The sequence below is a fragment of the Sphaeramia orbicularis genome, chromosome 21 (genome assembly GCF_902148855.1).
Source record: "Sphaeramia orbicularis chromosome 21, fSphaOr1.1, whole genome shotgun sequence".
In the NCBI taxonomy this organism is placed as follows: Eukaryota; Metazoa; Chordata; class Actinopteri; order Kurtiformes; family Apogonidae; genus Sphaeramia; species Sphaeramia orbicularis.
This window is the reverse complement of record NC_043977.1, coordinates 21,479,791-21,506,827: the sequence shown is the minus strand read 5'-3', so window position 1 is coordinate 21,506,827 and position 27,037 is coordinate 21,479,791. Positions and strand designations below refer to the sequence as shown.

Here is a 27,037-nt window from a genome sequence, read left to right as displayed (position 1 = left end):
CAAACCAAGATCATCACCCCCTCCTAAGCACACACATCCAGCTGGTGGCTTAAAAGAGAGCAAAGGAAAACCTCCACTTGAAACTTCATTTGTGTGAACAGTGCACAGAAAGAGGTGAGTGTGGTTTGTCTTCATCATAAATTCTACCAAAGTTTCAAAAGAAAGTATGTAATGGAGCTTTGTTTTCAATTAATGCCAGCAGTTTAGTAATGAAATAAATAAAATCAGTGAGTCTCCTCACAACAGAAATGTTTTTCCTATTTACTTGTATCAGGGCTTTTATAATCTGACCGCTACATGACTAGAAATGACAATGAATATATGGGGAATACTTGACAAAACTGACAGGCAGTTATCTCCATGCTGCTTTGTGTTTGTTATCAAGAGAGGGAGATGGCTGACCTTCTTGAAAGGACTCACTATTGTAACTTTTGAGAAAGAAAGAGAAAATGTCAGTCTGTAACAACAGGGTTTTAATTTATATGATGGCAGTACATGAAATACAGAATTTGATTGCTACAGTGTGACAGTAGCAACAAATACATGATGACAACTAAAGTCACATGATGGTGCTTAGCTAAACAATTTGATAAAATTTCACAGAGCAGCTTTTTTTTCTTAATTGCCGTTGACAAGCTTGAGCCTTTTCCTCATTGTCCTTCTTTCTTATCATACCTTAAATTCCTTCAGTTACAGCCCACAGCAATGCGATGTGAGTGACAGGTTGTGTAATTACTATGGTTTTCTTTGTTTCCCCTTTTTTTTTTTTTTTCATTTTTACATAGTCCCTCTCTACCATGGACTCCTCTCTGCGGCCAAAGACCCAAGACAGGATTAAAAGTCACAAAAATTCTGCGTCCTCTCCTTCACCTCTGAGCTCACCACAGTTTTCCTCACTGAGCAGGCATTTGCTATCCTCTCAACACAGTAATGAGCCCAGTCTATTCCTGAACTATCATACGAACGGAGCGCTCAGTAGTGCAGTTCAGGATGCCCCGTTGGCCCTCATCACCAAGCCCCGGGGCCAGAGTAGCACCCCCAGCAGTAAGCCCCTCCTGGCAGCCACCAGCGCCCCCTTTCCCATGCCAGTCAACCTGAGCACTGGCACCAAGGAGCCATCGAGCAGTTCCACTTCCACTTTAAAAAACTCTGCCTCACCAGCTCCAGCTCCCAGACCAAGAAAGCCCAAGTCTACGAAGTCTCTGTGCACAGCAAAGAACCTCACTAAACCCAATTTGTTCTGTTCACGTGACTCAGTTGGGGAAAATCAGTCAGAGATCCACAACAGCAAGGACTCTGATGACTCTTTAGGTGATGACGATGACGACGATGATGGTGATGATGCTGAAGACTCTGGAAGCAGCTTATCAGGTAAGATTAGGTAAACATTATCTCAATGTATTCAAGAAATATTCCATCGTAATTTTTTTTTTGTTTGTTTGTTTTGATGTGGACAGATATAGCATGTGCTGTCGTTTAAGTCCACATTACAACATTTACAGTCTTAACTAGTTTGCAGTTGGGTTGCAAAGGTATGACATTTTACAGTATAGAACAGATTTATCGTTATTACTATCACTTCAATGATCCTATATATAGTGGCCATAAAAAGTACTCGCACTCTTGAATGCTTTTCCGTTTTATTGCTTTAAAAAATGGAATCATTTCCTAAACTTGCATCATTTTGGGATAATGTATATTCAACAATTGTTAAGATATTGGGTTGTGCAATTCCTAAAACATATTTGGTGATGTATTTCGGATGCATTATTGGTAATAATGTAATAAAAAATGATAGATATTTGTTTAAAATACTATTAGCTGCCTGAAAAAAGGCTATTACCAAAAAATGGTGCAGATTAGAACCACCCACAACCAACGACTGGATACAAATTGTGAATGGAATATTTGAAGTGGAGAGTCTGACCCATAGATTGAGAACTCAAGAAGAGCAGTGTCATATAAATGGGAAAAATGGACAATTTTCATGTAAACCTCACATTACTAAAACCAATTGTTAGTCACAAAGGTTTTTTATGGTCAGTGTATCCCAAATGTCCCTCATGTTTATATTGTACAAATATCAAACAATAAAAATGAAGGAACAAAAAAAAAATTGGAGTCATTGTCATGGTATAATTTAGCTTTTGTTGACTAGAATTGCACACGTGCTGTCTTCCTTCCATTTTTAATGATGGATATAACTGAGCTCCAGGGATGTACACCGACTTGAATTTTTTTTTGTATGCATACACTGACTTATACTTTTCAACAACCTTTTCTCTGAGTGGCATGGAGTATTCTCTCATCTCCGTGGTGTAATCATAGCCAGGAATACTGATTAACCAGTTACTCGACCTTCCAGAAACAGGAGTCTTTATGCTACAATCAGCTCTGACACATTCACTGCACTCAGGTGATCTCCATTTCTCTAGTTTTGAGACTACTAGCATCAACTGACTGGACCTCTGTTGAATTAGGTCAGTCAGTGAGGTGAATATTTATGCAGTCACTTATTTTACACTATGTACTACTGTATTGCTCTGTAGAATTTTTCTCACTTTAAAGCTGAAGGTTTTTGGAAATTCTTGAATTACTTTAACCATGATTTAATTTCTAAAAACAATATAATGGGAAAGCGTTCAAGGAGGTGGATAGTTGTTACAGGCTGAGATATAACAGAAGGGATTTTATTACAAATGCAGTTTTAAAAGAAAATAGTTGATAAAGCTGCACATCCTGTGGTTCAACAACAAAAATTTGGTGTGTATGTGTTAAATACAGACACAAAAAACTATCAATTGTCATACCATGATATACCTTGAAATATACCGCTGCAACCTTAGTTCACAGTGCAACGCAATGTCAGATCTGAATTTATTATCACCTGTAGAAACTATGAACCGTTTTTAACCCAACAGCCAACATCTGGCCAAAGGGGTATTGTTATTAATTGTTTTGTCATCTGTCTGTCCATTCAACGGCATAATCGCATTATCTGAAGAATGCATTGAGATATCTGCACCAAATTTATACTGTGGATGCATTTTGGCATGGAGCAGAAGCCTATTGAAAATGGGTGACCTTGACCTACTTTTTCAAGGTCCGATGTTCTTGTGCAGTTATAATATCTGAGTACCTTCAAATATAATAAGTTTTACACAAAGATAATCTAATTTAAATTATAGGGCAGTAACTTTCAACCGAATCTTACACTATATTTGGCTGAGGGGTATTAAAAAGTGTGCAGCACGTTATGTTTTGAAATGGTTGTGTTCTCGATGGTTTTGGGAATGTTAATTGGGATTTGTATCAGCTGCCTCTTTTTCTCTGTTACATGGGAATCCCCTGCAGAATCTGAGAGCAATCTGGAGAGCAACTCTGATGGTACTGACAATGATTCAAAGCAGCGTGGCGAGACAGAGGCAGATAGCGATGCAGAGAGGACTCCTCAGAAACTTGCCAAAGCATCCTCGTCTGCTCACAAATCCTCTTCGAGCCTCTCAGCCAACTGCTCTGCGCTTAACCTGAAGGTCTTCAAGCCCTCTTGTCTGCCCAGCAGCTTTGTAACCCCCACAGCAATTACCAGCTTAGAAGCACTGAGTAACCGCAGCACTACAGGATCCTTTACATTTGCATCAGTGCCAGGTAACAAACGACTTTTGCTTGTAGTTTCTAAAGGACGAAGTATATAATTTACAGAGGAATGTAATGATTTGTGATTTGTAACTTGAATATGTTTTTCAGTCCTTTTCACTCGGACCCAAATTCAACATGCTATTTATTTTTCCCATAGTCTATTTTCTCGGCACTGTTGGCTTTTATATTCTCCCTCCTTACAGACTAACCAACCCGTCAGTGCAAAAGGGTGTTAATTTTCCCACTATGAAAACATGAATTTGCAGGTTAAAATGAGATTTCATGACAAAAGAAATTGTTGTTTTATGAGCCATATTTTAAGTAGCGTTTACTGCCTCAGTAGCTTCTATGAAGCCTAATAAATCTGATAGGGACTGAGTAATGCAGCGTTTAAAATTACTAATAGAGCTGGAACAAACTTCTCAGAATGGAAAAGTATGTATTTCTTCCAGTTAATCCTGGAGACATTTGTGTCAGAGCTGTGTGATGTGATAGACTCCTGAAGAATTCAATGAAGGTGTTGTTTGTTTATTAATATAGAGTATTTAACATCAGAAATGCTACAGTAATGTGTGTTTTGGTTATCTTGGAATCAAAGTTTAATCTATTATGTTTCATGTTGAATCCTTTTACGTGGTAATTCAAGTCGAGGTAAATGTAGCTTTTTAATGCATTTTAGTTGCAGTCATTCATTCATTCTTTCTTTTTATCTAGGGTAATGCAGAGGTGAAGGCTTCCTTTTTAATATACCAGATAATATATAATAAACAGTGATGGTAAAAAAATAATGAGAGGCTTTATAGTACCATAAGTAAAAGCTTAAATGAGTGAAAACTGAGTAAATTAAAATGGTTTCCATTTGTCAGACTTTTTTTAGGGGTGTTTTTAGGGGTTTTGCATTTGTCTCAGTCTGTCATGCTGCTGAAAATGTATCATTTATTTCTCTTTTTCAGAATCAGGTAAGAGGAGGAGGGTAACAGATGAAAAAGTGCTGAGATTACCACTGGAGTTTGGGTAAGATATTCTGCATCACAAGAAATAAGAGATGACACAAACATTTGATGATCTGACTGTTTTCATGCAAAACTAATAAGTGAAAGAACTACTTTGTAAACATTGCATCTGCTGATTGTCTGTCAGCAAACAGTCATTTAAAGAATTGATTATTTAGTTTTCAGTGTTGTCACATTCCACTCAGGAGAGAAAATGAATCACTAACACTCACTAATTCCCTCAGCCAGTAGAGTTATTTCATATTTGAGCGAGGTATTGTCTGCAGTTATTTCAGACAATAGATAACTGCAGTGTAAATGCAAATGTGTGATCAGTAGCAGTCAAGCTTAAATGCTGTTAAGATGTGAAAAATACCCCGCTGATGTCTTCAATTAAAGCTGATGAGGTGCACATTGCAGTAAACACCCTTTTCTTCTTTTTAGGGGCATCAAAAGCCCCCGTCTTGTGTTACGCCGTAGGTCATAGTGGACCGGAAATGAAATGAGCCCCAGCAGTTCAGACTCAAGGGATTAATTTCATCCAGCCTCAATGTAGATATGCAACATTAACAGCCCCTCCCCATGATCTCTGCAGCCTTGGATCTGAGCACTGTTCATCTCCAAGTAATGTTTTTCATCATCAGGTTCACAGGACACAAGTCTCTATATCAGCCTCTGTGCAGTCTAGGTTAACAGCATTTGCTTTATTTTTTTGTAAGCCATGTCTGCTCTCCAGTGGAGATTATGGAAAATGTGGAGATGCTCTCTTTGCCCTGCGGCTATTTAGAAGGGTCAGACACAACATGACCACAGTTGTTTTCCTCGTTACATACGTCAGCTACGTAGCATCTGGCACAACATTGACATTCATAATGTTACTATCCAAGAAAAGATAGGACTTTCAGGCAAGGCAAGTTTATTTGTATAGCACTATTCATACACAGTGTGACTCAAAGTGCTTTACAAAGGCATAAAAAAAATCAGAGAAGAAAAAAAAACATTGAAATTACTTTAAAAACAAAAAAGGGAAAAAAGGCACTAAAATCATCAGAGATAAAATGTGATTTTTAAAATGTATTCACAGAATAAAAGAAAGACTATTAAAATCATACATTAAAATTAAAATGGAGGAAAGCAAGACATTAAAATCAAAAAGTGCATTTAAAAGACCAGATTGAAAAGAGTTTACTCATAAGCACATGAAAAGAGGAAGTTTTTTTAACCTGGATTTAAAAATTCAGGTGAATTTCATCAGGAAATAGCAGTGTTTGTTTTTCACATTATGTTAATTACATTTGTACTATTTTCCTTTTCTCAGGTGGCAGCGAGAGACCCGGATCAGGACCGTAGCAGGTCGTCTACAAGGAGAAGTGTCTTACTTTGCCCCTTGTGGGAAAAAGCTCCGCCAGTATCCAGATGTAATGAAGGTAGATAGTGTTGCCTTATTTAACGGAAACCCCTCAGTGATTACACATTACATCCAGTTTCACTGTAGTTCAGAGTTAAGTCAGAGCTGGTCAGGAGCCCCTTTTGGTCCTTTTGTTCTCTACTTCTGGTTAAATCTGACATGAGGATCCTGCCTGAAATACCATTATGTAAATGTTTTTAGGTACATGATGTTGTTCATGGGTCAACGTGCCCACTCTTTGTTTAAATTAATATGCATAACTCTTTGTCTGCAGTACTTACTCAGGAATGGGATAAATGAAATCTCCCGGGACAACTTCAGCTTTAGCACAAAAATGAATCTTGGTGACTTCTATGAAGCCAGAGAAGGACCAGAGGTGATTTATTGAGATTGTTTCTTTCCTTGTGTTGTGTAGGACCATTAAAGGAGTGATATTTTGCTTTTTTTAAATGGAATTATGCATTTTAAAACATTTCCCTGTGGTCTACATAAACTGTAAAGGCTATGCTTGGGTCTGAATTCTTCATTAATTAAACTCCACAGGTCCATCTTCAGCCCTATTTCTGAGTAATGACACCAGAAAAGTCATTTTGAGCGCTGGCCCTTTAAATATAAATGAGCCACTTCACACTCCACCCCCTCCAGGTTGCTGACCGTGCTTTCTGTCCCATTCAGCCACTTGTATTCATTAATGCAATCAACAACTGAACATTTTAGGTAATCAGTGTGAAGTTTGGACATATTTTCAGTTTTTAGTACAACCGCTGCTGCTGACAAACAATTATGGCGTACTCTGAGAAGTGTTCGTCGGAAGTCTTGACCTTATATGTGCAAATGTTGTGACGTAACGAGTTATAAAATGTAACAAATTAAGAAGGAATTAAACAGGTTGTAGAAATCCACTCAATTTTTGCTGGAATAAAAATAAAGATAGCTTTGCAGCAACTGGAGGGTTCAAATTCAAACTTTTTGAACTATTAGGGTCCAAAAACATAAATAAAGTTACCAAAGACTAATAAAAGTGGGTTTATCAAAATATTACCCCTTTAAGATGTCACTGTTGTTAAGTGTAGCATGGCATGTACTACATATTTTTTCATGTTGTTTTAGTCTCTGTCCAGATTTTATATTTAGTCCCTGCAATGAAAGATAATGCAAATTCTGAAGTTCCTGAAAAAAATGTCACATAACATAGACATGATGAAAGCCAGGTATTTAAGATGCAGTTTATGATAGGTGAAATACTACCTTTTGAACAGCTTACACATAACATAGACATGATGAAAGCCAGATGTTTAAGATGCAGTTTATGATAAGTGAAATACTACCTTTTGAACAGCTTACTTTCACAGTGTATTTGTGAGTGTAGTGAAAATAAACACATACCTGCTCAGGGATCATTTCTGTCACAATGTATTAGATTAAATATAAAAAAGTAAGGACTAAATTATGCATGTGAAAGAATCATAAGTAGGACAAATTGTACGTTTCCTACACAGCCTCAGCAGTGAATGTTTAAGTGTTTCCACTGTTAAATAAACCAAATAATTAGGAGATAATCAGTCTAGTCATTTTTAAGCGTTTTCTAATACTTTTTCTGCTTCTGACCATTCAAGGGGCTACAGTGGGTCTTGCTAGCTGATGAAGAGATAACTTCCAGAATTATAGCAATGGATGGGAGGCGCAGCCGTCGAACCAAATTGGAGCGCCAGCCAACAGTTGATGGTGCTGAGGGTAAACAGTGGAGGGGTCATCATCCTACTGTTGTTGAGACTAATTTCCAAGATGTCAGTGATGCCAAGCTGCTGCGTAAACTGGAGGCTCAAGGTCAGTTCATTATTCACAAAAGTGTCACTGGCACCAGGAAAAGACAAGAGCCACAATTTAAAAAAAGAACATATTTGGTCATTTTGTATTTTTGTAATGATGTTTTCCTAAGAATTATGGACCAGTTGTGGGATTGTGATGTCATTTTGAGATGCTACGTACAGCACTTTTATAGTTGTCTAGTGGTTTGTTTGTTTTTTCTCTAAAGTTTTTTTATTGACTTTTTATATTGTAACAATCATAACTGTACAATTGAATGACATAGAATATAACATAGTTTTGTACCCCCACTCCTACAGAGTCCCAACCCTGATGCACCTCATACTCCAATAAAAATATATAAATGTACACAACCAAAATGAATACATAAAATTAATTAAAAATGAAAAAAAAAAACAACCTTAGTTACAATGACAAATTGTTTGTGTCGATCTTTTTAATAAATGAAAAGACAGGCAGCCACATTCCATAGAATTTGGCTGCATTGCCTCTTGTGGTATATCTTATTTTCTCTAATGTCAGATAGTTCATAAGGTCTTTAATCCAAAGGTTGAATGGTAGTGGATTTCTGTCTTTCCATGTAAGTAGAATGAGCTGAGGAGCTATTAATTTTGTGAAGGCAATGATCTTAAAATTCTGTTTGAGGTGTGTATTGTGTGGAATCACTCCAAATATTGCAGTTCAATACAGGACATTCTGTTGGAGTTTCTAAGATCTATGAAAAGAAATTAAATATTGGTTGCCAGAAATTGTTCTACTTGTTTCAAAGTTAAAACATGTGTGAAAGATGTCCTGGTTCCTGGTGACATCTGTCACGTTCAGAGTCAGTCATCAACTTTAGTTTGGACAGTTTTGCTTTAGACCAGTGCAATCTATGTACAACTTTGAACTGCATTACTGAGTGTTTTAGACAGAATTTTGACTAGGGATTCTTGCAAGAGAGCTGATGATATTTCTGTACCCAATTCCCCCTCCCACTGCTGTTTCTGGATTGTCTAGTGGTTTTAACTATAATTCCGAAGATATCCAAGAGCTGTATGAAGCTCTTTTACTCAAACTGTTGCAGTCGGTATCATGACTGCCACCTGTGCTTGAGGTGGTCTTGATGTCAATGAAGTGGTGAAGTTGTAAGCTCAAGGTCTGTAATTGACAGAATTCATTTCATCATATTGCAGAAATAGCTCGACAGGCAGCTCAGATCAAAATGATGAGGAAACTGGAGAAGCAGGCGATGGCACAAGCTGCCAAGGAGGCAAGGAAGCAACAAGGTAAACATTTGCTGTCTAGTCAGCTGTGCTCTGTTCTCTATCCCGAGATAATAATGTTGTGTGCAAGGTTAATTTGTTTGTCTCTTGTAGCAATAATGGCAGCTGAGGAGAGGCGTAAAAAGAAGGAGCAGATGAAGATCCTGAAGCAGCAAGTAAGGATTTTTTTTTTCCATGTGCATTGTTTAATTTTCCATGCAGAGCGTCACAACTATCTGCAGCTGCTCTGTTCATATTCAGAGTTGGCAAGCTTCAAGGTGAAAAGGTTTTAAGCACAGTTGAATTGCTTTGAAATTTTACGAGGAAGTTTCTATCCTTCAAAATGCTGCACCTTTCTCATCTGCATAGACCCACTGTACTCCTCCCTTCCACACATACACACACCCCACTATTCTATAACATGCATGACTTAACAGTTAATTCATTTGATCTTGCCCTCATCCTTTTACCAGGAGAAGATCAAGCGCATTCAGCAAATTCGTATGGAGAAAGAACTCCGTGCACAGCAAATTCTTGAGGTTCGTCCTGAAAGTTATTGCAGAAACATTGTAAAACACTTCCTTTCTGCTGTTGATAGGATTAAAAAACCCCAACCAAAGGCTATTCCTAAATTATGTGGTCCCACTTTTAGTTACATCTGGTGAGTACATGTGACTAATGCTTAATTGGTTTTTTGCAGAAGTGCCATTGAATATGAAAATCTCCTCAGACTGTGATGGAGCTTAATACAAAAATGCAGTATTTCATTAAGTAAGAGGTGGCACAGAGTTTACCACGGCTAGGTGAAATACCTATTTGGTATTCTCCCACTAAGAAAAGCTGTGAAGTATTTTAGCATTTACAAATCAAATTGCAGTTGACACGCTTCGCAGGCACCTCTTAACAGGATTTCATTGGGCCTATAATTACTGATAGTATTTTTGCTTAATTTATTCTCAGTGCCCATAATAACTATAGCCATTTTGAATATCTGTGTTAATGGTAGGAAACAATTACCTTGTTGCTTGATATTTCAGTATGTTAGATTTAAGTTGATCAGGAACCAATAGGCTTAAGTTTGAAGTTTATTGAAGGGGGCTTTTTTGTTTGTTTGTTTGTTTGTTTTTTTCTTCAAAGGGACAGTGTGTATTAATAAACACAATACGTGCCAATGCATAAGATTATAGCCAAGGCTAAGAGCTAAGTGACTCTCCATCAAAAATATTAACTATTAAACAGAAAGAAAACAATCCATCTCATAAAATGTGTGAATTATATGATGTACAACATCATTTTGGTATCTGGCACTTTGCCATCTTTTTAGACACAAAAATAAAAGAGAAATTTAGACATATTTCCCTGCAGGATGTACCCTAATGATGACCTCAGATAAATGTAAAAAAAAATTATACTCTTGCTCTAAGCCATCCCAAAATGTATGAATTTTTAATAAAATATTGGGGCCAAAAATCGGGACAGGAAAAGCTACCTAGGTGTCAGTGCATTTGATCTGGAAAACATGGCTTGAAATGGTGTTAAATACCACTATAAAAAAGGCACAGTTAAATTTGATCCTAGTGGTTTTTTAATTCACACATGCAGGTTTTTCATGAATCTCAGTCTCATTCCAGGTTTTGTGCGTAACCCATTGTGTCCACTGGCATTACATGCGAAACCTGCCCATTTAAACAAAATAAATCATGAGTGATTTTGCAACATCGGTCATTTTTGTGAAACACTCTGCCTTGCACAATTAGTTCGATTCCCAAAATGTACCTGTGAGAGACTAAAAAGATATTCAAAAAAACAGTAGCGTGTAATTTTTGTGTCCTTACTGTTACATGCAGATTTTTGTATAAAAAAAAACAAAAAACCTTTTATCTGAAAAATAGTTTCTCTTTTATCTCACTAAATATTTATTTTTAAAATAGACCCAAAGTGCTTCCAAACTTGCTTCATAACAGTAGTCTTTATCTGGTTTGAATCCCGCCCCCAATGTCCTGTTTTTAGGTGCCAGTTTCATAGAAGCACCCATATCCAAAATACAGTATGCAGTTTACTTGTGTGATTTTGGGGCTTTTTAAAGAATTATCATCGCTGCTGAAAGAGTTGAGCAATTAATATTTATTCTATCCAAAGTTAGAAGTTTAGATATTCTGTTTTCCGGCTGTCTGACCTTAAGGCCTTTGTTTTGCATGTGCAGGCAAAAAGGAGGAAAAAAGAAGCAGCAGCCAACGCCAAAATATTGGAGGCTGAGAAACGTAGTAAAGTGAGTAACATGAGATTCAAGAGTAAACTGGCTTTTCTGACTCAACTGCCAGGAGATGAACTACGATACAACCTGCTGTTGTGTTCAGCTGCTGTTCTTGAAGCCTCTTAACCGTCTCTTTGTCCAAGTGTTGTTACCACTTTGTATTGCATCTCAGCACAAACAGTATTTTCCTTACCTTGGTTAATCAGTGTTATTGCAGAAGATGGATCACTTCCTTTGTTTTTCAAGGATCTATAAAAAGATCACATCATTGCATGGAACTTTTGATAAGCTGCTGTTCAGTAGGATCAAAAGGCTGGGAATTTGTGCACTGCATTTGAAAAACAGGGCTTCTAATCCAGATTGTTTTTTTCTAAAGGAGAGGGAAATGCGACGACTGCATGCTGTCATATTAAAACACCAGGTAGGTTCTGTCATTCTTACTATGTTCAATGAGCTGGAAATTGACTCTAAATAACCATTGTTTGATGTGAGGCTTTGGGAGCTCTTTGATGTATTTTTATGTTGGCTTTTTCTCTACACATTCGGTCTCCTTTTTGACGTTGATTTTCTTGTGATTTTGTGTTTCTCAATACCTGCCAACTCTTTCTACCAGGAGTTGGAGAAGCATAGACTAGATATGGTATGGGTATGTTTGTTTCTGTACATTTAATAACAACATATTTTGAATGTGTTGTGATAAATGGTTGCCCTCATAGCAATTCATAAAGTTTAGCGTTGGCTGCAGTCATACTACATTCTTCTGCATGGCTTTTCCAGAACAGTGCACCACCTGTGTCTGTAACATTTGTTTTGTCAGAGAAAACACATCCATTATCTGCACAATGTGAACAGTAATGCTTCAACTCTCCATAAATTATACGAGGATGCAAAGCACTCTGATAAACTAAAACATCACCAAGTACTTATCCTGTTCTTTGGGATTTTTTGTTCAATCTGGGTGCTTAAAATCACAACACGTCCAGCTTATCCATCTTTATGAATCCATTCTATCACCCATAAAAGCGTTAAAAGTTTATGTAAACAGTGATTTATATCGCTTAGTTAAAGGAAGCATATTTTTGTCATTATCATACACCATGTTTATATTTAAACTATGAAAGGGAACATATTTTACTTCCTATGGAAATGGTTTAGTTTCCATAGTAAGTAACGCAGACGTCAAACATACAACTTTTAATTTTTCTCTTTGTTGTCCTGACATATAAATAATAAATATAGTGTTAATCACTTAGCTATATTTTCTGTTTTAAATTCTGTGTGCTTTTTGTGTGCTTCCTGCCCACATGCTTCATTACTAATAGCTCTTTCTAACTCTGAGAATATGCTTTGTATCTGTCATTAACTTGATTTAGCTTTTTATTTACCACTGTTTTATTTGGCTTAACAGCTTCTCGCGTTTGTACTGTAACAACACTATGTGCAACTTTTTGACCCTGTGATGATTGTGATAAATTTAGCCCTATATTTTCCCTACAACCGTGCATGTTGTGGTGTCCATGCTGTCTGTTGCATCTGTGACCTATTTTCTCTTCAAAAATAGCAAAACTGTAAAAAGAAGTGAAACAATGTGTTTGTTTTGTGCCAGGAGAGGGAAAGACGCAGGCAGCACATGATGCTAATGAAGGCTGTGGAGGCCCGCAAGAAGGCTGAGGTGAGGACATTTCCTTATTTTTGTCAGTTAATACAAATATATTGTTGAAGTTTTCTTTCGCTTTGTAGTTTTGTGTGAAAGTGCCACAGTCTTAATTACATGATGTATGCGTACATGAGTATTTCTACATTAGGCTTTATGAAATTATGTTTTGTTTTTGCTTTTTTTTTAAAAATTTTTTCATTGTGTCAGCGCTGTGGAAATTGGACTATAATTTGTCCTTCTGTATTGTGTTCATTGCATGTTAATAATGTAAACACAATACTCTGTAGTGGTATCATATGTAAATCTTTAACCTGCTGCTGGCTGTAGGAGAAAGAGCGCCTCAGGAAAGAGAAGAAGGACGAGAAGCGATTAAATAAGGAGAGGAAGCTGGAGCTCAGGAGACTAGAACTGGAAAAAGCAAAAGAATTGAAGAAACCCAATGAAGACATGTGCTTAGCAGATCATAAGGTATTGACACACTATGGAGCTTTTGGCTGATGATCAAAAAGGATAAAGTTTTCCTCTAGCATATGGATTTTCTGACATCACAATCAATCAATATAATGACTGTAATTGATGTAGAAGCTGTAGGAGTGAAGATTAAAATAGCTTTTGGCAAAACTATGGATTTATTGCTTTGCTATCAGCTCTACCAAAGTAGATGTTTAATACCACTGAGAGCATGTGAAAATGATTAAAAAGGAAGCAGGTGTAGATTAAAATACTGCCATCAAGTGGCTACTGGCATCATAACACTCATACATATCATTGGTTTAGTGCTTGTAATAAATGAGCTGTTTAGATTTATCGTGCTTGTTAAAAAGGACTTGATACAGAGAAATGAGCATTTTAACAGTTTCTGTAAACCTGCTGAAATATTTAAAGTGATGGAAATTGTAGTGTTATCAAACATGTCTCATACCGTTTCTTTGACCTGATCTCATATAGATGTTCTTCAGCTGACTTGTATTTAAAATAACTGGAGGCATTGCCTACTACAGTGAATGAGCAATGTAGGATGTCGGTACCGTAAATGTCATGGCTAATTTCAGTTTGAGCCACTGATGCAACTTGTCATTACATTGTTTCATATGCGTGTATCTTTTTTTTTTTCTTAATTTATTTTTGATTGCTGTTATTATTATTAGTAGTAGTAGTGTTAGCATTATTATTACTTTTATTTATTGGATGTGCTTTGTATTTATGTGGGTATCACCTGGAAGAGGGAGGAGGGCGGGATTGAGGGATAACCTGTGCAATTAATGCATTTCAGTCCATTATAAAATATGCTTATAAAATGATAAATAAAGCTGTAAAAAAAAAATAAAAAATTAAAAGATATGTCTCATACCGGCACCAGGCACAGACAATTGAAAGATTAGATCTATATAAATAATTAAATAAAACCCTGTTTATTTTTTCTTTAGCCACTTCCAGAGTTGTCTCGTATTCCCGGCCTGGTCTTATCAGGAAGCACCTTCTCCGACTGCCTCATGGTGCTGCAGTTTCTACACAGCTTCGGAAAAGTCCTTGATTTAAGCATAAATTCAGAGAGTCTTACCTTAAGTGAGCTCCAAGAGGGGTTGCTCAGTATTGGTGACAGTATGGGCAAAGTGCAGGACCTTCTGGTGAGCATGGTCTCGGCAGCAGTGTGTGATCCTGGTATCCCACAAGGTCACAAGGTGAGAGTTTGGTCACATTTATCATGTTGCTTCATTGTCGATAAATGAATTTCATTGTAATCAGGGTTCCCGCGGGGTCTTAAAAAGTCTTAAAAGTCTTGAATTTACAAATCTGCATTTAATACCTTTAAAAAAGTCTTTAAAAGGCATTACATTTGATATGGAAGGTCTTAAGTTATGATGCCATAAACTCATTTGCTGTATTGTGTTCAAATGTGTCTGGGAAATATCCAAACTAGAAAGAAAGTAATATTAGTCTACTCAGTGCCACCTGTTCCAACCCGACAATTTGTGTTGAAATTAGGAACCAATTATTGCTAACTTTGCCGCCCTTGGTGAGAAATGACCACAGAACATTCAGTTCTTTGTACAGTATGTATGTAATATTCAGTCTCTGCTGGTGTAAAATACATTTTCCTAAATTCGAGGGGTCACAAATTTTTGCCAATATGGCCATGAAATTGGCATTAAATTCTGTTCTAAGTAGTCTTAAAAAGTCTTAAATTTAACCTGTAGGAACCCTGTGTAATAACTCAATTCCACCAAATGAGTCATTATAGTTTAGTTCATATGCTGTGGGGTGTAATCATGCATGCATAATTATTCTTTTTCTCTGCATAGTAAGAAGCCGACTTTGGCTTTCTATGCACAATATTGGATACAAAAACATCTAACATGTTTCACAATAACCTCAGATCGTTGCTCAAACAGCCGGTGTTTTTCCACACTTCCCTGGGTTTGCTCACAGGTTCCTGCACATGAGAAGGAATTGGATAATACAAATAAAAAGCATTTGATTATTTGCTGTTAATCGAACTTTTAGAACAAGACTGCTTTGGGGGAGCATCTGACTAATGTGGAGATCAACCGGGACAATGTGTCTGAGATCCTGCAGATCTACATGGAGAGTCACAGTGAGCAGTCAGAAGTGGCTGCTCTGGCCCTCAGCCTCAGGACCAAGGCCTTTCAAGCACACACCCCATCACAGAAAGCTTTCATACTCGCATTCCTGGTTAATGAGCTGTGCTGTAGTAAGGCAGTGATCAGGTGAGCCACACGCACCAACATTCATACTACATCTAACTATAATCTATTTTTGTGTAGTAGGGTTGTAAATGAGTAAAATTTCATCGTGTGCAATCAGAACTGAATGGTTATTAAATTGAACTTTTGTCAATGTAAATGATTCTGTGGCCTTAGATGTTGAAGCGTCATATGTGCCCACTGCAGACAAGTTTATGTGTGGCTGAAAGTGGAAAGTATTAGCTTGTTTTATTCATGGGGCCTTAAATTTTAATAGACTTAACAAGTATCAAAAGGAATATGACAAATAGTGGTGTGATGGACAGTTTCATATGGTTGCATCAAACTGCGTTTCATTAAATTTTCAATAGCACTGGCAACTCTTTGAAAGACATCTGGCACATACTGCTGTGTGCTGCTAATGTCTTGTGTTCTTCTCGTTACTCAAAAGTTCACAGGAACATCTGTTTGGATATTCTTTCATTATAATAGCCTTTAATAAGTTTGTCTTACACTCCACAGTGAGATTGACAAAAACATCGATCACATGACCAATTTGAGGAAGGATAAATGGGTTGTGGAGGGAAAGCTTCGCAAGTAAGTGTTTATAGGTTATGTGATGTTTTATTGGAATGTATACCTGCACTTGAACTTGGCCTTTTGTGTCAGTCAGTGATGTTCAAACAAGAGATTTCTCCACCACTTTACAGTCGAGCGACTTTACAAGCACGCTTAATTTTCTGTTGTCTCACATTTTGACATCAAAGACTCAGGAGCATCCATGCAAAGAAGACAGGCAAGAGGGACAGCACTGTTGGAGAGGACAACCACACCTTTTCTCACCCCACTGTTAGAAATAACTGCAAAAGGAAGGAGGGGGACAGCGAAGAAGAAGAGGATGATGATGAGGACAGTGAGGACCAAGGAGAAGATGAGGCAGAGGAGGAGGAAGAAACAGGAGGGAAAAAAGGAAAGAAAGCAGAGATATTTGATGAGGAGGTCAGTAGCAGCAAGATGTTTTTACGGAAAACAGCATCTGAATTAGTGTTGGTTATAATAAATGTCAGCTGCTCCACTGATTTACACTAATGAGATTTTTTTTCATCAGGATGACGGCGCACTTTCTGCCAGCATAGAGGAATTAGAGAAACAGATTGAGAAAACGTACAAGGTAAATCAAGCCTAGCAGGACAGTGTTTTTCTGTTTCTGATCAGTGACTATGTTGCATCATAACCCACACACTTTTTACCTTTTAGCAACAGAATCAGATCAGACAGAAGCTGTTGGACTCCTCTCACTCACTACGCTCTATGATGATTGGCCAGGACCGCTACAAGAGGCGTTACTGGGTCCTTCCAGAGGGAAGGGGCATCTTTGTTGAAGGAATGGAGAGTGGAGAAGGTGCGCAACAAAACTCAGCCAAGGTTTTACTCTCCCACTGACAAAAAGACTAACAAATATTAATGAATGTGTTTTTTTTGGGCACATTGATTGAGTTGTAACCTCAACTTGGATGATTTCACTTCAAGGACATTGTTCAGAAAGGTAGAAAAGCACAATGAGTTCAGTTCATTTAATTCCAGATTGTTTAACATCGTGTTCACACCATAAATGCAGTAGCTACAGAATATCTTTATTAAATTTTACAGTTAACAGTAAAAAGGGGGTGTTAATCTAAATAAAGCAAAGGTTAGTAAAGGCTGACATAATAGTTCAACACAGTTAGTGGGTTTGTAAATGTCCACATAATGTTTTTTGTGTAGAAAAGTACAAGTAGGGCATTGAGGAGCACTGGGATGGACTGCCTGTGTGGTGAAAGAAAAAAAACTGCACATTGCCTTTTTGGATGGAGCCTTGGCATTTTGTCATGCAAACAAAACCAAAGTGCTCTGAAAATATGCTGGGTGTTGCAGTTTTTCTCAAGGCTGCCACATGCACACAGGTAAAAAGAAGCTGGCACTCAGGAAAAAAAAAGCTAAGTGGACACAGACTCTAATGAAACCCCCCTCAGGGTGTTCTGCATCATCACCTTGTGTGGGTTTATTTTTACAATAATGTTTGGCTTGCTGTACATTATCCCTTAGCTATTTGGTCTGTGTGGCAGTTAGTGTTAAAAAGCATGTTCTTACCAACTGAGCTGACATTGTCATTTTATTCAGGGTACGAGGAGATGGAAAAGGAAAGGAAGAGACAGAGGACTGCACAGGTGCACAAGGTAAAAGAGGAGCAGCTGGAGGACACAAAGGAGCCAGTGGTCTCCAGTCCAGCTCAGAGCACAGATGGGGATACAGCTCCATCAGAGTGCCAACAGGACAAAGACAGCCTCAATCTCTTTCTCCAGAAACCTGGCTCCTTTTCTAAGCTCAGTAAACTCCTCGAAGTTGCCAAAATGGCCCAAGACCCAGTCATCAATTCTCTCAACAGTCAGAGTGTTCATCCTGCTAAAATCCCCACCAGTGCTTCTTATCACTTATGTTCGTCTTCTCAAAGCCTCCAGCCTGGACAATCTCAAAGCCTCCATCCTGCCACTTCTCATTTGGGAATGACAGATAAAACAGATGCCTCGTCTTTGCCTAGTCCCCCCCAACCACAAAGTACTTCCTGGATGACCAGCAGCCCTCAGTCCCTCCCTTATAACGACCAGCTCTCTAAGACACATGTAGAAAAAAGTAACCAGTGGTTTAGCCTCCTGCCTCGATCTCCATGTTATGAGGCTTCTGTCACCTCAGGCTCCAGCCCTCCAGTTGCCTCCTCCTCCTCTTTTCTGCAGACTATTGGGACCAAATCCCCTTCATGCCTTTCACCTAATCCCTCAGCTGCAGCCGGCTCCAACACTCCTGCTACGATCAATAACATGCAATTGTCTGTTGAACAGGTTGGTGAATTATAATACACTATGCAGGTGTCCACTCTGGATAAATCCAATGCATTTGTCCGTTCTACATTTTACCATATAGAAAACTCCATTCTAAATAAAGTAGAGGGAGTAAAATTCTCTGCTTTGTATGTTTTCTTACAGTCTGTGAAGTCTGGCATTCAAGTCAAACTGACATGTGATGTGTCCAGTGCAGCACCGAATCCCAGCCTGCCCTTCTCTGGCAGCTCTCTACCTCCCATGGAGAATCTGGCCTCCCAGCATGCAGAGGGTAATGAGAACAGGGTTGTCTATTTGGCAAGTAACAACTCTGACAGCAAGACTGAACCCCCCGAGCCCCGAAGTGACAAGCCCACTTGTGCCTCATTCCCTGCTGTGGACGTGGCCAAGACCCAGGACTATCCTTGTCCTCAGCCTATCCCCGAGGGTAAGAAAGGCACTCTGCCAGTCCACACAAGAGGAATGTAATGGACAACACACATTAAGTTCCCAGACAGCACTGGAATGCATGCTGTGATGATTGTCACTTAGTTATACAACTTAGTTTCTAAAATTAAACCATTTTGTGACTGATTGTTTTCATGTTTGCGTCTGTGTGTTGGCAGAGATGCTGCATGGCTGGTGGCAAATGTCAGATACAGAGGAACTGCATAGTTTGATCAAGGCACTCAATAGCCGAGGCATCAGAGAGAAGTTTTTGCAGAAACAGATCCAAAAACATATGGAGAACATGACCCAGCTCTGCAACAACCACAAAGATGGTAGGTCCTCATTTCTCCTGCTCTCTTTAAAGGCGTTTTTACACCAATAGTCCATTTGCTCCAGTCAGAATCAGCTGACGAGTTGTTAAAAAAAAAAAAAAAAAAGTGAGAAAGTTCACTTCACACATGGGTCAGATGTGTCTGGAACAGGAGGGAAGTGTACAGTATATTAGGAGGAATGTATTGTGGACTGGTGCATATTTCTGTGGGAGAATCAGTATAATGCAGTTTAACTTGGAGCATATTCAAGCTGCTAAAGTTGCATGTTCTGCACACCAGGTTACAAGAGCCATGTAACTCCAGCCTGACATAAGACTTCTTCTCAAATGCTTCAGTGTGGCTGTTATGGCACAATCACTGAGGTCACACCCTCTTAAGTGAATCACACAAAGGGAGAAAACTAACAAATCAAATTCAGCCAAACCAAAAAAAATGCACCTTAACACACACAAGAGTTGTGTTTTTTGTTTTTTTTTGTTTTTTATGAAGCACGTAATTTGTGGCAGATTATTTCATAGTAAGTATAATCAGGCTGGTTTGTAAAAGCTTTAATTTTTTATGTATGTATTTGTGCAGCAATTGATGTGTCAGAGCTGCAGGAGCTTGGAGTTACTGAGGAGACAGTAAAGAGTTGGTGTGTTGAAGACCAGGCCATGGAGGTAGACATCAGCCTCCTGCAGCAGGTCGAAGCTCTGGAGAGGAAAGTCATTTCTGCCAGCCTTCAGGTTAAGGTATGAACACGTTAAGCTCATTCAGATCATTATCATCCAACTTTACTGAAAGAACACCATCATAATTCAGCTAAAAAGAGCTTCATGTCATTATTAACTTCATTTCATTGCCAAAACCGTTAGAGGTCACACAGCAGCTCAGATGTTAGCGTTGGTCCTTGTTGCTCCTCCAGTCACAACCCTTTGATATTTGTGTGTTCCGTTGTTGCTTTTGAATTGCAAATAACTGCTAATAACCTGCCCACAGTGTATGAAGGTCTCTCAAATAAATGCTGGAAAAGGCTCCTGTGTCCTTGTTTCTATACCGTAGTTATAAGTTATGGTGTGCCATTTAGTAGTGTCTTTTAATGGCCATATTTCACTGCTGTCCTCCTCAGGGATGGATGCACCCGGAGCCCCAATCTCAGTGGGAGGACCTGGTGTATCACGAGCACAAGCCATTCTTTTCCCCAGCCCTGGAGAATGAGAGCCAGAGAAAAAGCAGCCAGGAGAAACCTCCCGGCGCTGTGGTACGGCGGCCCAACAATCCCCTCGATATCGCTGTCACCAGGCTGGCAGAACTAGAGAAGAACATTGAACGAAGGTACTTTGAGTCACCACCACGTACAGCCGGTTAGATCAGACTTCATATTATGACTGCAGCTGCTCTGACACAAGCAATGGTGACAGTGGAGCAAGGATTCGTTATACTCTCACAGTATGCTTCTTTGTATTAATTTGAAGGTCTCTTGGGACCCTGCCAGTCTTGTCCTGTTAGCTGTGAATTGTGCACAAAGCCTTTCTGATTTTTTACAGGAGACATTGTGTTTGTGTGTTAATTAGAAGAGTCTGTTATTCTGCACAGTGCATATTATCAGTGTTGGAGTGCAAATATTTTACTTTTTACTCCATTGCATTTGTCAGACAGCTTTTTCTTAGTCAGTTTTGGGAAAATTCTACTACTTGTACTATTTACTAAAACCCTCTTGAATTTGCAGGTAAATCCATTTTCTTAAAGCAGAAATGGGGTTGTTGTCATTGAGTGAAATGAAAAGTTGATTTTTTTTTTTTATCGATACATGGTTCTCACAAGACATTTAAGCTAAAAACATGATCGTATGGAACACTTACACTAGATCAAACTACCAACAGTATATGAAGTAGTTAAAATGAGCTCAATCTTAAACACAGCAGCATACAATATATGTAAGATACACATAATGCAGCAATGAGTTGAGTCTAAAACCTCATATGATAGTAAAACACTGACAGAAACCATCTTATTGTACTCCACAAAGTCAAGTTTTACTTTTCACTTACATTTTGCTGATAACACACCAAATAATGCAGAAATTCTACTTATAGTGGAGTATTTTCATAGTACTCTGAAGTGTCAGAATATATCCTACGCATACAGTTGCGGAAAAAATTATTAGACCATCAAAAGTCATCAAAAACAATGGTTATGCAATCAAGCACTAACTCCTGTATATCATGTGACTAAAACAGACAGAAAAGAAAACATGGAATGCCAAAAAGCACTGTTTTTGGTAGTGCAATGCCATAGCTATTGATGTAAGAACTGAAGTGATTTTGGTTATTATCAAGAAAACCATGGAAAATGGCCAGATATTAGCTCTTAAATTAAATTCTTATGAGCTATTTTTATTGTTACCATTTTATTTGACCAAACAAATGTACCTTTAGTTGTACCAGGCATTAAAATGAACAAGAAATTGAAGAAAACAAGATGTGGTTGAATATTTTTTTCTGCAACTGTCTGTATAATATGAATTCTCTTCAGGAAGTTAATGTTTGCAAAGTCAGCTGTCCATTTGTGCATCCATCCATCCTCTTCCTCTCTCGTGGGTAAGCAGGAGGGAATGGATCAATTAATGGATACTAGACTTAGTATTAATTGTTGCAAATGCATCGTTGCAGCCTCCTGGAGGGGCTACAAATCATCCGTTCTACCTAAAAATTTCTCTTCGCTGCCTGTTAGCATAGTGTTCATTTTGTGATGCCATACATTGTAACTCCAGTGTCACTTGCTCTGACCTTGAAGGAGTGAGGAGGATGTGGTGCCAGGGATGAAGTCGTGGCATAAAGCTCTGGCTGAGGTCCGAAGCGCCGCTCAGCTGTCCCTCTGCATTCAGCAGCTGCAGAAGTCCATCGCGTGGGAACGAGCCATTATGAAAGTGGTGAGTGCCTCTGGGTTTCCTGTCTCTCGTGACTCACTAGACATCCTTAATGATTTCACCATACATACTTTCACATTTTAACAGTATCTTGTCGCATTTTCCAGCAATGCCAGCTTTGTCAAAAGGGAGATAATGAAGAAATGCTCCTGCTTTGTGATGGTTGCGACAAAGGCTGCCACATGTACTGCCATAAACCCAGAATCACCGCAGTTCCTGATGGAGACTGGTTTTGTCCTGCCTGTGTAATGAAGGTACACCAGCATGTTCCAACTGTTTAACAACAAAGCGGAGGACCTTTAAAGGGGTAATATTTTGCTAAACCCACTTTTATTAGTTTTTGGTACATTTATTTGTGTATTTGGGGACTCCAATAGTTCATAAAGTTTGAATTTGAACCCTCCAGGTGCTGCAAAGCTATCTTACTTTTCATTACGGCAAAAATCCAGTGGATTTCTACAACCTGTTTTAATTCCTTCTTAATTTGTTACGTTTTATAACTACTTACGTCACGACATTTGCACATATTAGGTCAAGACTTCCGATGAACATTTCTCAGAGTTCGACATAATTGTCAGCAGCAGCGGTTGTAGTCCATACTGAAAATATGTCCAAACTTTGAGCCAGTTACCTAAAATGTTCAGTTGTTGGGTTTATTAATGAACTTAACAAAGTGGCTGAACGGGACAGAGCGCACAGCCAACAACCTGGAGGGGGTGGGGCATTTGCATTTAAAGGGCCAGCTCTCAAAACGACCTTTCTTATGTCATTACTCAGAAATAGGGTTGAAGATGGGCCTGTGGAGTTGAATTAATGAAGAATTCAGACCCAAGCATAGCATTTACAGTTTATGTAGACCACAGGGAAATGTTTTAAAATGCATAATTTCATTTAAAAAAAAGCAAAATATCACTCCTTTAACTTTATTTTCCTCTATAACATTCCCAGTCCTCTTTTACTCTAGCAGTAAGGGGGTTCACAATGTGATGGCATACACTATCAGTATTCTATATCATTTGTACTCATCTATCTAATTAATTTGAAGGTGTTGTGAGTGTTCTCTAAATCTGCAGACTTCTGCATGTTTTGTCATTCAGGAAAGTGGCCAGTCCCTCCGGACTCGGAAGCAACAGAGTCAAACAGCTGGAGGAGGGAGGAAAGGCAGCGAGGTAAAACGAAATAGTAAGCCATCTGTGGCAGAAGAGCTCATCAAAGAGGAGGCTGCCAGCAGCAGTACGCCAAAGAAAGCGACCAAGGAGTTGAAAAAGAGAAAAGGAGACACCAGCCAACCCAGCACCCAGGCCAAGCATGACAGCCCCGTCTCCTGTGCAAAAAAAGCCAAAACGGCCAAAGACAGCAACACAAATGAGTTAGCCATGTGCCGGTAGGTAAAGGCACAACAAATGCATAGGACCTTGATGCACCCATAGTACTTATATTCATTTAACAGCTTGGCATGTGTTTGCACTATAGGTAGAGAAGAATCACCCTCAGGCAGGTGTACGTCTAACCAGCCCAGTTACTGTCATTTGATGTCCTGACAGACCTAGTATATTACAGTTTTTCTCCATTGAGTTGACTCATTTCTTGAAACAGAAATTACATTCTCAAAATGACATGGACAGACCTTCAAACAATTTGGCAGTTGTTCACTACACAATTGAATTTCTCATTTATTTCATCAAATTGCAAATGTAGTATATGTCTGAGTACATCTTTACAAATGCTTAAGTGCAGTTAGCCTACATTTAACACAATCCCCAAGTGAATAGATCTTGTTGATCAAACTGATTGTTCATTCTCAGTCTAATGGTTGTTTTCTCCAAAACATATCAGCATCATTTCGTTGTATAAGTCATTACATGAACAATAATCTGTTCAATTGTCAAAATTAGACCAGAAGATAATACGACGGTGGCCAGGGGAGGGAGGTTGAGGACAGAAACCAGTGAAGAAATGTTAGTTATGAAAGCTTTATTTACAGCACTGTGGGCTACATATGCTTTTCTTTGTTTTTTGTTTGTGTTGATATTACAATATATTACACTGTATACATTTTCTTTTTACTCTGATATATGCAAGTTACTTTATATATGTGTGAATTGAAATGGTTACAATTTCCTTGGTAGTATGAGTGCAATGTGTGATGTCAAATCTGCTCTTACTGTAAAATTCTTTTTTTTTTTTTTTTTTTTCAGTTTTATACACAATTTTATTTTGTTAGCAAGACAAAAGAAAGTAGTCCAGTAACTATTGTCAATGAAGGACTGGACTGAGACTGATATATCAGTGCTCCTCTGCCATAGTGACAAAACAGCTAAACATTTGGACTTGTAGTGCATACACAATGCCAAAGGGATGACGCATTTTGGGGGCACTGACTATTTATATGAGAAACGAACTTAGTTTTGACATGAGTCAACTGTTTTGGGAGAAATATGAGCTTTTTTCTTTTTTTTTAATACTTTATTTTCAGTTTTTAACTTTACAAAAACTGTACAAAACATGCCACAACAAAGAAACAGAGAAACATAGAGGCTACCAGACAGTTATAAACTACATAGAAAGACTTACAGAAATAACAGTAGTAGTAGTAAAAGTAAAGCAAGCACCACGTGAAAAGTTGAGTCAGGCATCACGCTTGACACTGAGCTAGGAAGGGTCTCCAAATTCTCTCATATCTGTTCTGTTCGTTGGGTTTGTACTGGCGCAGTCTTTCCATTTGAATAACCGATAACATCTCACTGAGCCAATGAGCAAAGGTGGGTGGAGTGGTAGACTTCCAGGTTAGGAGAATAAGTTTCTTCGCCACCTCCATCCCTAGGTGCAGAGCGACCTGCGTGTCATGCAGAAGGTCTGAAGTCTCAGCAAAGCATCCAAAGAGATGAGCTTTTGCAGGTGAACCGTTGTGTTGTGCTGAACCATCCAGGTTATTTTGGCAAAAGCAGCAGGAGTGTTAGAACGTCTGGTCTGTTTCAAGAAATGAGGCAAAGCAATTGAGAGGGATCTTTGCCTTTTTGGTAGCGCTGACTATTTATATGGGAAAGAAATTTAGTTTGAAGCATGAGTGAACAGTTTTGGGAGAAATATGAGCTTTTGCAAGTGGGCTATGGTGTTCTGCTGAACTGTAACAGTGTTTTGCCAAATTATCTTAGAGTTTTGAGAATGTAATTTGTGTTTTGAGAAATGAGCCAAACCATTGGAGGAAAACTGTAATATAGTTTTGTGAAATTAGTGTAAATGGTGCAAATATTTGACAAAGTTGTTTCGAACATGATCCCAATGGGGAGAAACTATTTTTATTTGCTGCTGGTTCTCTGTAGAAGCCTTCTGGCTGAGCTGGAGGCTCATCCGGCTGCCTGGCCTTTCCTCTCACCCGTCAACCAGAAATCTGTCCCCGGGTACAGGAAGGTTATCAAGAAGCCCATGGACTTCTCCACCATTAGAGAAAAGCTCACCAACAACCAGTATGTCTTTGCTTTTTGTTTCGAAGATAACAGAACCTGTGTTTGTAGACATTGGATATGACTTAAAACTATGTCTAATCGTTCCAGGTACCTGAGTTTGGAGAGTTTCATCATGGACGTGAACCTGGTTTTTGACAACTGTGAAAAATTTAACGAAGATCATTCAGAAATCGGACAAGCAGGTCACAGCATGAGGAGATATTTTGACAAACGATGGACTGAACTGCTGAAGTGAAATATTCAGGTGTGGACTCCCTACACCGTCTACATATCAAACTCAAACATCTGTTCACACTTAAGCAGTAAACTGTTAGAACGACACTGACATTCAATGTGGAAAGGACCGGTGAGTAAAAACAACACTTTGGATTCATCTCTTAAGGTGTAATCCTGTTTTATCAAAATGCACTGACTCTCGAACACCTCATTGTATTTGGAATCCGATATTTCCACTGTAGATAGTCGCTGACATTTAAACATCTGTACCAAGTGTGTATTTATTTTCTCAAGTATTTATGTTTCAGTCATTTATAAGTGAAAGCAGCTTTAACATGTCAAAAAAAGAGAAGTTTGATCGGCTATTTAAGAAGCTAGTCATGAAAGATGTTTACAGTTTAATGTCATGACGGCAGCAGCGTCGCTACTGTTCATCTTCATTTCCAGTCGGTGTACATGTACATGTACAGTATTCATTTGTCACTATTTGTAATTCCTATTTCTAATGTATAGCTGTACAGTATATTATAGTACATTCTTGTTAAAGATATTGTTCATGTGTAATGATGATTGTAGCATTTTCTGTGTCTTACTGTACACTTTGCCTGTGCTGAATATCCACTTCATATACTGTGGTTTTCTCAGTATAGTGCCTGACCTCTGACCTGTGAACGATGAGCAGAGGATCTTTTTTTTTTTTTTTTTTTTTCTTTTTAAGTGTGTGCACTGTACTGTATGCGTGTCCTTCACAATATACTGTAGGAGTCCTTACACATTATCTAAAACACTTTAAAGCATTTCCTCTGAGCAAAACTGACATGTGTTTCATCTCCAAGTATTTTCTTCAGCCCGTGGACAGACATGAGTGACAGACCCAAGGCTTTAATCCAGTGTGGAGTGGAGTCAGTCGGCGTCACGGCCCACTGGTGGCATCTCAAAGCCACCCGCTGAAGTCAGAACACTTGAAGTAACTGTATTTTATTACCAATGTCAAATGTAAAACAAGTTGTGACTTTAGTAGAATCCTGATTTTCTAACAGTGGGTGTGTGCCAGCAATAAAATAAACTTGGTTTTCAAAATAA

At 38.5% G+C, this 27,037-nt stretch overlaps 1 protein-coding gene across 1 annotated transcript; it reads left to right on the top strand.

Annotated features, from left to right (window-relative positions):
- On the top strand, positions 1 to 27,037 carry baz2bb (bromodomain adjacent to zinc finger domain, 2Bb). Its single transcript, XM_030124468.1, has 31 exons — positions 1 to 114; positions 786 to 1,371; positions 3,355 to 3,648; positions 4,593 to 4,653; positions 5,950 to 6,058; positions 6,314 to 6,415; positions 7,656 to 7,866; positions 9,042 to 9,134; positions 9,225 to 9,286; positions 9,584 to 9,649; positions 11,314 to 11,379; positions 11,741 to 11,785; positions 11,978 to 12,004; positions 12,971 to 13,036; positions 13,349 to 13,489; positions 14,449 to 14,703; positions 15,527 to 15,750; positions 16,249 to 16,323; positions 16,494 to 16,725; positions 16,835 to 16,897; positions 16,984 to 17,128; positions 17,887 to 18,602; positions 18,747 to 19,029; positions 19,208 to 19,363; positions 19,940 to 20,094; positions 20,472 to 20,677; positions 22,139 to 22,274; positions 22,379 to 22,525; positions 23,369 to 23,655; positions 25,595 to 25,738; positions 25,826 to 27,037. The coding sequence occupies exons 2-31, from the start codon at positions 798 to 800 to the stop codon at positions 25,971 to 25,973; spliced, it is 5,289 nt and encodes a 1,762-aa protein (XP_029980328.1). The 5' UTR covers positions 1 to 114; positions 786 to 797; the 3' UTR covers positions 25,974 to 27,037.